Source organism: Lates calcarifer, linkage group LG19 (assembly GCF_001640805.2).
Source record: "Lates calcarifer isolate ASB-BC8 linkage group LG19, TLL_Latcal_v3, whole genome shotgun sequence".
NCBI lineage: Eukaryota > Metazoa > Chordata > Actinopteri > Centropomidae > Lates > Lates calcarifer.
This window is the reverse complement of record NC_066851.1, coordinates 19,035,410-19,047,366: the sequence shown is the minus strand read 5'-3', so window position 1 is coordinate 19,047,366 and position 11,957 is coordinate 19,035,410. Positions and strand designations below refer to the sequence as shown.

The following is an 11,957-nucleotide window of genomic DNA, read 5'->3' as shown; positions in this document are numbered from 1 at the left end:
TGTTTTGCAGACAGTGCCATAACCAGGATTTTACAAAAGCTGAGGTCAAATACAAAATCCTCAGAGACACCACTGCAACCAGTGAAGAAAAAACACTTTTAGTGATTATTTTAATCAGTTTTCTTTACTTTTTACTGATTGATTCAAGTGTTTAGTTATGTTTTCTGTAGGTTTTATCCTCCTACACTCTGCCAGAATATAATTCTAGAGGGAGTACCACTAAAAACCTGAGTTCTGTTTTTATTTAACTTAATAAATTTGTAGATAAATGGTCATATTTAATCTAAAAAACACCAGAATCATCCTTCAGACCCCAGCATTTGTGTTGTATTTGTGGAATGAACTCCCCCCAGACACAATACAGAGGACATGACGTGGGCGTCCTCAGTGGTAGGAGCAGCCTGGTTTCATGTTTCATGCTAGAAAATGAAATATCTGAACTTTTGAATGGAGGACAGCAGCTGCCTGACAAACCAATTTACAGTTTTACTTTGTATGAATTACCGTCTCTTTTAAAGACTGTATTATTTTATATTCCATTAAATTAACTAAGACTCGAGTATTTTTTTAATTTAGCAGCTTTGAAGACAACAAATAAATAACAGAGGATTCCGTATTAATCCAGTAGATTTTTATTCCCGGCAACATGTTGAGACTTAAAAAAAATAAAAAAATAAATAGAAATTTAGTGACCTCAGTTTTTCTAAAATCTTGGTTTTGGTTTCTGCATCCAGACTTGATGGTAATGCTGCAGAAAATCTTCAACATGCACAGGTCAGGTAAGTACTTGTATTGTCACTTGTACTTTATTACTTTAATACTCAGCAGGTTCTGTGATATTTTGCAGCATTTGCATTAAATCTTCTGTCCATAAAAGACACAGGGGAGTGATGTCACTGCTGAGCGGACATGTCCACACTGTCACTTTAATTTCAGTGCAGTCCAGGGGGCAGGATCGTGTGTTTTTCCCCCTCCTTCACTTGGACTCGGAGCGTTTGCGCCAACCACAGCAGCAGCAGATTGAATGAAGTGTCGTCGCAGGCTGCTGCTGGCCTCACGGAGGAAACCGTGCTGGCCTGTTCAAGATGCCAGAGATGTACAGTCAGGATGCAGCAGCATTTTTTTAGTCTTTGAGAAGGCGGATTTGTGCCTCGCCACATTTCTCTAGCAAGCAGTCCAGTTTTTTTTTTCTTGGAAGGAGGTTTAAAGAGAAAAAGCTGCAGGGCCTTGAGAAGGCAATCTCCGCCTTGATGGTATCTGACAGCAGCAGCAGCAGCGCACTGCTCAGGCGACTGGCAGCCCTCTGCACGGATGATAAAGAACTTGGGAAAGGAAATAGTCAAGATGGCAGCTGTGTACGGGATGTTAAAGCCGATGTGGTGGCATTAGATGAAGTAATTTTCACGTTTCTTTTGGCATGCACGTCGCAGGATCGCGGTGCAGGACGCGGGCGCTCGTTGTGAAGGAACGCCGTTTGGATTCCTCCGAGACTCTCTGACTCGGACTCTTCCTCGTTATTTTAACTCCACATTTTTTTTTTCGAGAAATTGCACTGCATGTTGGTCAGGGTGTGGAGCCGTGCGCGAGAAAAGGCAAATGTTTTGTTAATGCTGGTCAGCCCCCCGATCTGCCTGCGTGTGTGTGTGTGTGTGTGTGTGTGTGTGCGCGCCGCGGATAGACAGACAGATAGACGGACACGTGCTGGGACTGGGCTGCAGGCTGTACATTTGCATACCGTGCATAGTAAATAAACTGTCCCCGAAGCCTGCACACAACATTGATGGAATGCGACCTGAGTGATTTTATAACCCTTTGTGCAGCGAACGAGAAACTGCGATTAACATGGCTGAGGCGCCGCGCATCGGCAACGAGCCTCCCTTAAACGTTGAGATAGATCCGGATTTCGAGCCCCAGAAGCGGCCGCGGTCCTGCACTTGGCCCCTGCCCCGTCCGGAGTCCGGTGCGGGCAAGCCCGGGACAAATGACACTGACGTAATCCCCGAAGAGGAGGACGATGAGGGTGGCAGCAGCAGCGCGGGGAGCGGCGCCGCTCAGAAAGCCAGCGGCGGCGTTATCAAACCCCGGGAGTCGAGCAGCAGCAGCAGCAGCAGCGGCTCCATCTCCCAGCCCGTGGAGGTCCAGCGCGGCCCCTGCAAGGAGGAGGCCGCCGACGGCTCGCCTTCCTCCGCGCAGACTCCCGCCGCGGCTCTGGGCGGCTCTGCGTCCCAGCAGCTGAGGAAGTCCTCCTCCCGCAGGAACGCTTGGGGCAACTACTCCTATGCAGACCTCATTACCCAAGCCATCGAGAGCTCCCCGGAGAAACGGCTGACCTTGTCCCAAATCTATGACTGGATGGTGAGGTCTGTGCCATATTTCAAGGACAAAGGCGACAGCAATAGCTCCGCTGGCTGGAAGGTGAGCGGTGACATGCTGGTGCTGTCATCATAACAAAGACCATACTGTGGCCATGTAAAGACACACAATGCACACAGCTACAGCTGATGTAGAGATGGAGGAGGAGGGTACAAACACAGGTTGGGATATTTGCAGATACCAGCACATACAGGATGATTTTTGCGGTTATATTTTTAGCTTTATTTCGATGCATATTTGGATGTCAGTGCAGATAATCAGGGAACCGTGTGGCTGCCTGATTGGCACATGGTCCTGTCAAAATATAAGGGTCCAGTTGTGATAGTATGTGCATCAAATTACACACACTATTAGTCACGCACCTGAAAGAAAATCAGAGTACACACTAATCCACTAAAAACAAGGTAGCCGGTATGAAAGTCGAGACTCTAAACAGGCAATGCAAAGTTAATTTCACTTTCAGACAAACTGGTCACACTGCAGCACAGGAGCTTCTTACAAGCTTCAGCCGGGGCCCTGCTTCTGTTTGATTTTAAGGATTAGTACAGGCCTGGAAAACCAATTCATCTGTCATGGAATCAAGTCTGATGAAAGCTTTGAGCTTTGCAGGATTTAGATGAGAAGGGGGGTTGGGGGTAGAAAAACTCTGGAAATAGGTTTGTAATCCTGCACAACTGTGGATGTGGGATGCAGGCTGATTCCAGGGAGTTTCTTCATGAAGAAATTACAGTAAAGGTCAAGACTCTGCTTTTTTTTTCATGTTGCTGTGACATGATGGGGGATTAAGAGTGTGAAATATGAGGAATCTGTACGAGGAAACAAATTGATGCTAATATCTGATTAATCTGCACCAGAATCAGCTGGTTAGTTAATACTTTAGATTAGTGGCGGCCGGTTTTCATTCATGTCTGGATGCTCATTCTGCCACCAGATGCGTTCAGTGGCTGCAGACAAGACAAGCGGGTTTTGCAGAGGAAAGGGTTAATGTTAGAGGTTTTCAGAAGTGCTGACATCAGCATTTCCAAGGAGATGCTTTGTAGCTGTGTGACATTCAGCGATCAGCTTTAAGGTTGGTCATCTGCACGAGGGGCTGTGTGCAAAAATGTCCTCAGCTGGACCTGGGGGGGCAGTAAATCCAGACCTGTCACACGTCTCATTCCCATTTTTTTTAAAAAAAAAGGATAACACCAGATTCAGTAATGAGCATCATCTGTAGCTCCAACATGAGGAGGGTTTTTTAAAAAAATCCTCTTTGTTGTGAATCCAAACTAAATATTTTGCTTCCTATATAGACGACCATCCAACAGTTCAGCCCCCCCACCAACCACCACCACCACCACTCGCCGCCGTGTGCCACACTGTCTTTTCATGTGGCCCGGGCACAAGAATCAATCAGCTGACTATAAATTATGTAGGTCAATGTGTAGCAGTGTGAGAGAAGCTCAGTGTTTCTCTCTGGATCTGGCTCTGGCTAAACTGGCATTGCTCCAGTCCCCCGCTCAGAACGAGGCATTGCTCAAAGGGTGCTGCAGCACTGCTGTGACTGCGTGGGGGAGGGGAAGGCAGGAGTTTGCTCTTTGTGATTTATCTTTTTAAACGCTGTATGGCTCGTACTGTATGTACCTGTGCAGCGCTCAGAACGTTTGACTGTTTTCTCAAGCATAATGGAGAAAATTCTGTCCGCTAGCTGTTTCTTCTAAGAGTCATGGCTGCTAGTTTTACCTCCTACATGGCTCACAGTCCTCCTAGAAATTCAGAAAATAACAGGAATGTTGTGTTTTGCACTCACAGCCCAGGTTATTGTATATCTTTAAGCACAGTCTTCAGCCTTTACTGGTATACAGGAGGTAAAAGCAACACCTGTACACTGTCATTTATTCAAATTCTGCAGCACTACAATAAAGAAATAGCCTCCACAGCCTATAAAAGAGAACAGGATTGAATTCTGTGGTCATTTTTGAGGTTATTTTCTGAGGTGTATCATGACATTGTACTCAGCTGTGTCATGTTGCAAGATGTAACAGCTGGTTTATCCACTGGCGGTAGCACATTACAATCCAATACAGTGACAGTACAATTTATGGCCCTGTAAATGACCACAGAGGTGAATCAAAACCTCTCTGACAGCCAGTGTCACAAAGGTTTGTTTATTTATTTATCACAGGGCTGTTGTATTGGACTGCATCAGACTGAGCAGGACAGGTGTTGGCTGTTATTGTGGTCATGGGATAATTAGCATGTTGCAATGTTTGGCTTGTTATGCATACGTGTCTGTTCGCCTTCATGGTCCAGGCTCTGATGACAAATGTGATATCTGATATCTTGCTTGTTTTCATTTGAAAGCAGTTCTTGGGAAAAACATCTGTTTTAATTTTTATTAGTCAGAACTTGTCACGGCTCAAAACAGGGCTGAACCACGCTGAATACAGTTTCTTTATCATTGTCATGAAATTTACAGTTTGGTCACTCATGGTTAAATCTCTGCACCACAGTATTTTTAAAATGTGACATAGTCTCAGTGAGTTAGAGTGATTTCCATGTATTGAGACTGATGAACAGATTTAAAATTTGAAAGCAAGAGCACCAGTAACATACAAGTACCTCAGTATCGGCAAAAAGACTGCAACTACAAGAAGTATTTTTGATAACAATCATTTAAATCTTCACTCAATTCATTGTTTAATCTATAAAATGTCAGAAAATAATAAAAAGAAAAGTCTTTCCCAGTTTCCCAGAGTCAAAAATGATGATGTAACTATGAACTTTGGGGCATTTTTGCTGGAAAAGTGATTTAAACAAAGTTAGTTTTTGCTTATTTTTCTGTGAAATTGTTTTGACTCTGATTAGCAGACACCCGATGTCTGGGCGACAAAGTTAATCATAAGCTGTTTGAATTTGTATTGGGACTAAAGCCTGAACCTGTGCTGCACAATTTAACATAATTTTATTAATATTAGGGAATCAAGAAAATTTGTTAAAAGACCACATTTAAAAACAAAACATCAAATATTGGCCAAGTTGCTTTTAGGGGGAAATTAGAAATACATTCAGATAGACAGATAGTTTTTACTGAAATTTAAACACAGGACAATCAGCAAAGTGGTGTTTAAAAGCAAACATGTTCTGAGGGATGACTGTTCTCAAATATATTCATATTGCGAAAGTGAAAATATTAAAAACATCCATATCCTGCCTAGTCACAGGTGCTGGCAAAAGAAAAATGAAGAAAATTAAAACCAAACAAACACTGTGAGTTGCTTCCCCCCGTGTGTTTTATCAACACCTGCACTCCTGTGACATTTGGAGTTCTCTCTTCATCTTTTTGGCACTCTTCATCAAACAATCAGAGAATTATCTGCTTCTAATTATCAGCTCAGCCTTCCTGTTATACACTGAGCTAATAGAAATGGGCACATTCCAGCTGAAGTTGAAGTGAGAAGCAGTATGGAGGGTTTGAAAGCCCATGAAAAGACCAAAAACAATGAATTGATCTTAGTTACATGTACTGTTTGTGTCTCCAAAGCCTGATAAATGGATGACATGCTCCCTCATTATGATGAACAAGGACACTGACTGTAGGCTACATGTAGCTGATCCTACATACACCATCCTGTTGCTATGAATACTCAGTATTGTGTTTAAATCCACAGCTGAAAATAGTCCCCAACAAATGCACTATTTTCTCTTGTTTAAGTGATGTTTTCTACAAACTGTGTTGGGGAATTACAGAACCTTTTTCTGAAAAGTGTTAAACCATTTCTTTTAAGATTTACGTCTTCAAGTGTACTTGGAACTGAGTGCCACAGTTAAGGGAATCCAGAATGATGAAATGACACATTGGGTTTTGTCTTTTCGGGGGATTTAACAATAAGAAAAATATACAAAAACACCACCCTTATCCTTTAAAGTCTGTAATTTGTTCTACATAGGAGGTCATTGATTAATTCTGAATGGCTGATTAAAACCAGCTCCCTTTAAAACTAACTCATGATGGGTGAAAACAAGAAAGAGAAGAGCTATTGGATACCTGAGTTTTATTAGAGTCTCATGTGTTTTGTTGTTGTAAGTGATGAAAGTGTTTGCTAGTTGACCTAATCCTTTAATTGGCTTTAAGCGAAGGCTTTGCTGTAAGTTTGATGTCAGTGGGTCATTCCATTGACTCATCGCATTCAGAGGAAAACTGTGGCTGAAGAGCAAATACCTCCACAGCTGCCTCTACAGGTCCATATTATTTGGGCAGACTTGTGTAGCTGAGCTTGTTTACTCTTTGATTAGTTTAATCTTCTGAGAGATGGATTTAAATAGGACCTCGGTTTACTCAAGTTAATTCAAGCTTAAGAGAATTATGCTGGACCCTCTCCCGGCGAAGTTGGCCTTTGGTCTGCAGAGATCACTGCAGAGTTTCTCCTTCTGTTACTGCAGTGTGTCTTAATGCGGGGCCAGCCGTGCAAGCTCCAGCTGTTTAATTTTGTACATGGTTGGGAACATCTCCAGGGAAATCCTGTAGACCTTTCAGAGCAGCCAGAAATAGGTCACAGTGTGAGGTGCAAAGAAAAAGTGTCTCTTATAAGACACTGCAGCTCTTGGTTTTAATGGTTGATTTAATGGCAAAAACCTTTGGTTTTCTATTTTAGGAGGTGTTCAGGATGGGGGTGTTCAGCATTGCCTGTTAATAGTCTCTATTTTCTACCGTCAGACAGTGGCCAAAAATAATCATTTCTGATCCTAATCTACATACACCGACAAATTTCAGCATAGTTTGAAAGTGTGAATCTTCATTTTCGTAGTTTCCATCGTCCTTTCTGTCTTTTTATATTGACCAAGCTCATTGTTGAGGCCTGATCTTGTAGCACTGCTAAAAATAAGTCCAACAGGGCAACAAACATGAGAACAAACAAACAAGTTAGCTGTGTTAGCATTGCCCAGAAAACCACAAGGTCCAGTCACCAACTGTCCTGAAGCTTTTGATTGCATCACAAGTTTCTCTAGCGGACAGGGAATTGCAGATGTTCAGACTTTGAATTGTCTGAGCGCTTTAAGGACCTCCTCTCAATGTTAGCTTAAATGGAGAGATTGAAAGTTCATCTGAGTTCAAAATTTCTACATCCACAACCCCATGTGTTGAAGGAGATCAAGAATAAACTCCACTACCCAAACTGTCGGTTTTAAACATCCATCAGTTTACAAAGTGATTGTCTGGTTTAACGTTGACCCACTGTACTTGCTGTTATAACACAACAAGAGTATTTCTGTCTAACCAGGGAACATTCAGCAATTCTTGTGTGGTCACTTTCACTTTTACCTCCACTTAACAGTAGTTTACATGAGCTAGCTAGACACATTTATCTGTCTGACCATCTCATGTTTCCTGTCCTGTTGAAGTAATGTCGTCATGTTCCCAGATCTCTATTTCTTTACTGACAACAGTGTTTTTTTTAAGCTGGTGATGGATAAAACTATGACTACATTTCCTGTAAAGCAATCAGCTGCATCTTTTCATCAGACTCTGGTAGACAGCCACATCTCTCAGAGGCTTTTTGTTAAATATTTGTTGTCTCCAAGCCCACGTCTAGATGATGTCTTCAGGGTTATTTTCCCAGACTTGACAAAGCTCCTCCAAAACCACAGAAAAGTTTAAACAACTGGTTTTACAGTGCAGGCTGAGTACTTTTCCTCATGACTAATAAACTGCCTTTTGTGTGTAAAATCTGTTTAGTTCCGCTGTAAAATCATTGGTATGTTGTACTATATTTTCCAAAGTGCTTTAGGGATCAAGTTTTGACTCATGTTTTAATTAAAAGTGAACATGCATTTAATTGTTTTCATCCATTTTATTGCAGAACTCCATCCGACACAATCTGTCCCTCCACAGTCGTTTTGTGAAAGTCCAGAATGAGGGAACAGGGAAAAGCTCCTGGTGGATGGTCAACCCAGAAGGTGGGAAAGGAGGCAAAGCTCCTCGGCGACGGGCAGTATCGATGGATAACAGTAAGTACATCAAAGGAGCCAGAGGACGCGCCACGAAGAAGAAAGCCTCCCTGCAGGCCGCTCAGGATGGCAGCTCTGAGAGCTCCTCCAGCCTGTCCAAATGGACAGGGAGTCCAACTTCCCGCAGCAGTGACGAGCTAGACGCCTGGACAGACTTCCGCTCCCGGACCAATTCTAACGCCAGCACACTCAGCGGTCGTCTGTCCCCGATCCTGGCCAACCTGGAGCTGGACGAGGTGCCTGATGATGACTCTCCTCTCTCCCCGATGCTGTACTCCAGTCCCAGCAGCATGTCCCCGTCCACAGGGCCCACAGGGCTCTCTGACCTGGCAGGTACCATGAACCTCAACGATGGGCTCTCCGACAACCTGATGGACGACCTTTTGGACAATATCAGCCTGACAGCATCCCAGCAGCCTCCTCCTGGAGAGGAAGACGACGGAGCAAACGGTCAGGGGAGCTCAGTGTTTACCTTCAGCTGCTCAGGAAGCAGTCTGGGTAGCCCCTCTGGCAGCTACGGGCCAAACCCTCTCTTCAGCCCGCCGTCCATCACGAGCCTGCGGCAGTCACCCATGCAGACCATTCAGGAGAACAAGCAGACCACCTTCTCCTGCATCTCGCACTTCAGCGACCATCAGACCCTGCAGGATCTGCTCAGTCTGGACTCCCACAGCCACAGCAACGTCATGCTCACCCAGTCCGACCCGCTGATGTCACAGGCCAGCACCGCCATCGCCCTGCAAAACTCCCGCCGCAACGCCATGCTGCTGCGCAAAGACCACATGTTGGTGAACCACACCAGTGCAGGTCAGGCCCAAAGCTCTTCAGTGCCTAGTTGGCAAGCTGGCTTGTCAACCTCTGACAACGACGCCGGTCACCCCGACGCCAAGCAGCCGCATCTGAAGTCTCCCAGCAAGAACGCCTCTATGCAGCTCGGCTCTGGTTTGTCCGGCCAGGACCGCTTTCCTGCCGATCTGGACCTCGACGTGTTCAATGGCAGCCTGGAGTGTGACATGGACTCCATCATCCGCAATGAACTGATGGACGCAGATTGCCTGGACCTCAGCTTCGACTCTCGCCTCACCTCCGCCCAGAACGCCAACAGGAATTCAGGAAGCTTCTCGAGCTCCAAACAGACCTCCCCTCAAAGCTGGGTCCCAAGCTGAGAAGCTCTGTCAGAACTCAGCATGAGTTAAAAAAAAAAGAAGAAGTGGGGGAAAGTGTAAATTGGGTTTCGTTGTTCTGCATTGTGCAACTAGAAGGAAGGAAGTATGTTAAAGTGTATTCATGTAGTATTTTTTCCATTATTTTTAATGTGAGGCATTAAGTTCGGTACTGTATTTTAAGTGTCTGAGACACACAATGGTGTCTTCACAGTGGAGGAAAAAAAATCTTTAAAAAGATCAATGCCTGGGTGGTGTGAACAACAGTACTGACTGGAAGTACAGGACATTTTGTTAAAACTATATGAAAAGCATCAACTCGTGTTAGTCTCAGGGAATCACTCGTATCACAAAGTGATAACATGAAACTGAAGATGAATTATGTTTTCACCCTGCTTTCTCCTCTTTCACACCCTTTCATACCTAAACCAACGTTTTTTGCCAAACCAGCTGTCAGCCCGTTGTTGGGTGACAGCCTGTTTACAGAAAAAAGCTGCAGAGAATGTTACATTATTACGTTCCAGTGGAGGATACTTGACAAGCTGTTGTGTTTTTTTTAAAGTTTCTTTGAGAGACGTAGCCTAAATGGACTAAACCGATTTAAAACAAATGTTAACGAAAAGCTTTTTTTTTCCCATTGATGCACCAAGTCATGCACCAAATATCAATCTGTAGAGGTTAATATGTTATCAAGATGTGAACTGATCTACATTGTGTGGTTTTTTGTATGTAATGTTTTATTTTTATTTAGCAAATTTTACCCTGTGATTTTAGTGACATTACTGTGAATTCTGTTCCTTCTGAAAAGGTGCATTACTGAAGTCTTGATGATATGGTGTTTTCTGCTGCAGACCCCTTTTCACACCCCCTCCCCTCCCTCGTCCTCCTCTTCCACTTAAACTGCAATATTGGAAGTACTGTTCAGTATACAGAGTTTAGGACAGAACTAAGGACATGATTTAGCTCTAGTTGACACCATTTACATTAGCAAACACTTAGGACTATTTGGATTCAAATAACCACACTCCACAGCACTCTACTACAATATTTTGGTGTTTGTTAATTTGAAGGAGATCTTGGTGCTATAAATAAGAAGATAGCAGGGAGTGGCTGCAGATGGAGCGTCATTAGTAGCCTCTCCTTTGTTATCAGCACTACAGCAGGTGCTGGGGAAAATATTGTTTCCAACCCTGTAAGAGGAGGTTGTATAGTATCTTAGAGCCATTTTTGCCATTTGAGAAAGAAACAACCACAGTATTTTAAATATTGCCAAAATATTTCTGCATTTAAATAAGTGGAAATAAGAGGATATACAGTGTATAAATATTAGGAACCAGTGGTGTAGGGACAAAATAAAAAAAAAAAAGAAAATCAACATCAGCACAGTTTTTGTAGGAACAGCAGGATGGATTTTTTTAAGGTTACTTTTTTGTGAGAATTTTTGCCTCCTTGCTAAATTTAACTTGATCATTTTAAATGACATTTGCATTTGTTTTATTTATTTAATTCTCTCTAATTGCGAGCCTGCATGTTGTACCCCATGTTTAGTGGGATAGAGCTGTGTAAAAGCACTTTTGTTTTAATGGTCAGTTAAACCCAGCCTGCATTTTGACCACCTCAGCTGGGTATTGATCGGTACAGACGACGAATGAATCAACAAAATTGTGTCCTCTATTAGAGTTATTGAGAAAATCTTTATGTCACATACCCATACAGTTAACTGACATTAATGTGACAGAAATATCTAATCCCTTTGGCTTAATTTCTGATTCAAGAATAATAAATTCTGCACAAATGTGCTTCCAGATATAATTTTTGTAGCTTCACATGAACGATTTCATCGTCAAAATACAAAAAACTGACTTGAAGCTTCATTTTTTTCTACATTAATTTTGAGTAACACTCACTGCCAATATCCATTCTCCATTTCTTCCTATTGCTCCTACAAAAAAAGAGACATCAAGTTGACATTGTCAGTTGTAATTCCATTTCCTATCTTGGTTGTATCAGAGATGGTGCATGTAAATAAAGCTTAAAGAACCACTGAATATCTGCCTGAGTTTTTGATATACCTTGTGTGTGTTTTTTTTGTTTTTTTTCATTTCAGTCCCTAGAGGAATTGCACAGCTGCAGACTTGACTCTGCAGGCACTGTGGAGGTGATTTGCTATTGGATAATCACATCATGAGCTAAGAACCAATCACACACTGTATCCAAGAGGAATGGACCTGCTCAAGATTCAAGGTTTTTGAATGCAGGAGCTGTGATTGCTGAGGTATGTGCTGCCCAACAACAACTGCTGCACCGAGCATAATTTATCATTCATGCACTGTATATTACAAATTATGGTTGCAGTGGGAAGTATCTGAAAAGCCCAACAGCACTGACATCATATTATCCTGACAACAGGAGGACTCCAGTGTAACATTAGAG

General features: G+C 43.0%; 1 protein-coding gene across 1 annotated transcript; it reads left to right on the top strand.

The window, feature by feature from the left end:
- The first annotated feature begins 207 nt into the window (after window positions 1-207).
- On the top strand, window positions 208-11,567 carry foxo3a (forkhead box O3A). Its single transcript, XM_018703734.2, has 2 exons — window positions 208-2,415; window positions 8,214-11,567. Exons 1-2 carry the CDS (start codon window positions 1,843-1,845, stop codon window positions 9,525-9,527), a joined length of 1,887 nt encoding a protein of 628 aa, XP_018559250.1. The 5' UTR covers window positions 208-1,842; the 3' UTR covers window positions 9,528-11,567.
- The last annotated feature ends 390 nt before the right edge of the window (window positions 11,568-11,957 follow it).